A 3,117-nucleotide genomic window follows, 5' to 3' on the forward strand; every position below is an offset into this window, starting at 1 on the left:
TGAGAGTGAGAGGGAGAAAGAGAGGGGGAAGAGGCGAGGAGGAGGAGGGGGAGAGGAAGGGGCATGAGTAGGGGAGGGGGAAGGGGAGAGAGGTGGGTAGGGGGAGAGAAAGAGAGAGAGCCATGGGAGCAAGATGGAAATCTCAATCTTCTGTAACCAAATCTTGAAAGTGACATTTTACCACATGTCTTACTCTACTGTTAGAAGTGAGTTATGAGGCCTTTCCCACACTCAAGAAGAGGGTATTACACACCGATACCAGGAGGCAAAGGTCATGGGGGCTGTCTTGGATTCTGGCCTCATATTTTCCTGTTTTTAGTATATGGTTCCACCAGCAGCTCAGTTGTTCAGGCCCCAAATGGGGGTGTCATCCTGTCCATAAGGCATTCCAATGGCCCTTCTGATATCACCTCCTTCCTTCATCCCCTCTTGGTCTTCACTTCTCTGAAGCTAAGTCCCATCTCAGAACCTTTACACCCTCTGTTCCCTCTGCCTGGAACTCTCTCACATCTGCATGGCTCCTCCTTCAGGGTCTTTCACAGGCTGCTGTACAGGTGTTGCTTAGGGCTGCAGTCTCATCTGAAGGCTGGATCAGGTAAGCAACCAGTTCTTTCCAGCATTAGGTTTAACATGAGCTCTTTCAATATGCATTCCTGATTCACTATTTATTCCTGTGCCACAAAGAGTTAACTTAGAGGGCTTGCACCTTCCAAAGGAAGGCCTGTCTTCATGATGCTTTACCTTGAGCCGGTTAGGTCATCTCTTTAAGGCCCTGGAGTATCTTGCCTGATAAGAGTGTCTGTATAGCTCAGACCTTAGACCATGCCAGAGAGTCATGCTCACAATGTGACTCGTAATAGAGGCCTTGGGGCACTGTGCACTATTAGTTGTCCTCTGAATAAGCTGAGATCAGTCACATGAGTGGTCAACCAAGTCCTAGGAGAACGTGTCCCCTCTGCTGGATGTCCTGGAGATCCTACTGGGCTTCTAAACACAGCCCTGCCCACCTTCTTGGTAGGAATGTCCTCCCCACCCCTGCTTCTAGAGTCTTCCACATAAGGCTTTCATGGGTGCTCATGCCATATATTTTTAGGACAAAAGAATCAGAAGCACGTTGTCTGAGTCTCTAGGGAGCAGTAGTTCTGAAAACAAAATTGAAAGGAAGAGAACAGAGCCAGAGGGGGAGCACTGGGACGTGGACTTGAGAGGCAAAGAGAGGAAATACCTGGCTCTGAGCAGGCTCTTCCCCTCATGATATCTACACCATCAGAGCTCTCAAATCAGATTCATACCTTGGCTGGGGATGAGTCTACTGTGGACCCATGTGCAACCTGGGCACCTCCCTCTGCCTCTGTGGGCCTCAGTGTTCTTCCGAGTGGCCCAGATGTCCAGGTCAAAATACTAGAGTCATCTGTGTATCTCTCTATCTTTGTTGCTCTCTATCCCTCCAACCCCAGAATCAGTAAGCCCCGAGGGCTCTACTTTTGAGATTTATCCAGAATCCACCCACTTTTTACCTCCTCTGTGGCCCCATCCGGGACCAGCCCCATTATTTTCCACTGGGGACCATTCAGTCCCCTGTGCCCTGACCTTTCAGTTCCACTCCACTCCACTCGCCCTCACACACAGGCTGTTCCCCCAACAGTGTCCAGAGGACAACTCCACTCAAGAACACTTAGAGACTCCCACTGCACTCAAAACAAAAGTCAAAATCCTCCTTGTGACCCACAAGTCTCTACATGTCCTGCCCTGGCACTCCCTGACATTATCTCCTTCCACTGTCCTCTCACTATTTCCTCCAGCCCCACTGGCTTCCTACTATTCCTGTCATTGTTGCTTATACTGAGTGGAAGACACACACAAGCACTTGAGGTTCTGTGTGTGTGTGTGTGTGTGTGTGTGTGTGTGTGTAGTGCCACATGTTTCACAGTTTTGTTCTTTCTATTGGTGATTTCACTGTTGAAATTGGCCCCCACATATAGCACTGAAACCATCTAGTGTCTCTAAGTGCAAGAAAGCTGTGATATGACTTATGGAGAAAATATGTGTGAGATAAGCTTCATTCAGACATATATTGTATGATATGGAGATTGTTCACTCACTCTCTCTTTGGTAGATTTGGAAAACTTTAGAAAAGGGGGGATATTTAACTTGGAGCACTGGAAGGAGTCACATCTGTAGGGAACACATTGAAAGATTTTTGCCAAAACAGGAAAATAGTTAAGAAATAGTGCATAAAACTCTCCAGGTAATTTTTCACCCCAAGGAATAAGGACCCTTACACACAGACATCATATCCACTCTTTAATGATTAGATGTGCACCATGGAGACTATGGTCTCAGATTTTCCTCTACAATAAAATTATGTAAGTACTCTTAGTACTCAAATGTAGTTTTTTCCTTAGGGGTAGTAAAATTCAGGACTGTTCTTTCAGGGAATCAATAAAAATATTCCTTTGAATGATATATGTCACAAGAGAATAAATTATGCTAAAAGAATTCATGTTAAATGATGAGATGAGAATTTCCAATTATATATGGTCCAAAGATTGGCTTGATTTGTGTCAGAACAACAGGCTCTGAGGCTTTGAACCCTTCATTCATGGTCACTTCTTCAGACTAGTATAATTGGCCCTGGAAAAGCTTACCTGCCAAGGAATCTTTGCAGGGCCCTCTTTATGTCATTGTTCCTCAGACTGTAGATGAAGGGGTTCAGCATGGGTGTGGCCACGGTGTACATCACAGAGGCTGTTGCACTCGAGAGTGCATTTTGGGAAGCAGCAGAGCTCAGATACACTCCCAGGCTCGTACCATAAAATAAGGAGACAACTGAGAGGTGAGATGCACAGGTAGAAAATGCCTTATACTTCCCCTGAGCTGATGGGATTGCACATATACATGAGACTATTTTAGAGTAAGAGTAAAGGATCCCTACAAGGGGACCACCAGCTAGTAGCACAATTAAAAAATATAACAAAATGTTGTTAAGAAAGGTGTCAGAACAGGCAAGTTGGAGAACCTGATTGAGCTCACAGAAAAAGTGGGGGATTTCCAAGTCTGAGCAGAAGGACAGACGCAACACCATTAAACTATATAGAAAGGAAGTTAGGACACTCA

The 3,117-nt window shown here is 45.7% G+C and overlaps 1 protein-coding gene across 1 annotated transcript in view; it reads right to left on the reverse strand.

Moving 5' to 3' along the window:
• LOC107185140 (olfactory receptor 7A17-like) overlaps positions 1–3,117 on the reverse strand; it is a 57,045-nt gene that overhangs the window by 4,108 nt on the left and 49,820 nt on the right. The window contains exons 3-4 of the mRNA XM_015572460.1: positions 2,649–3,093; positions 2,103–2,175 (exon numbers count right to left, since the gene is read on the reverse strand). Coding sequence (XP_015427946.1) covers positions 2,103–2,175; positions 2,649–3,093 — 518 coding nt within the window. The remainder of the gene's footprint in view (positions 1–2,102; positions 2,176–2,648; positions 3,094–3,117) is intronic.

The sequence above is a fragment of the Myotis davidii genome, unplaced genomic scaffold, assembly GCF_000327345.1.
Source record: "Myotis davidii unplaced genomic scaffold, ASM32734v1 scaffold949, whole genome shotgun sequence".
In the NCBI taxonomy this organism is placed as follows: domain Eukaryota; kingdom Metazoa; phylum Chordata; class Mammalia; order Chiroptera; family Vespertilionidae; genus Myotis; species Myotis davidii.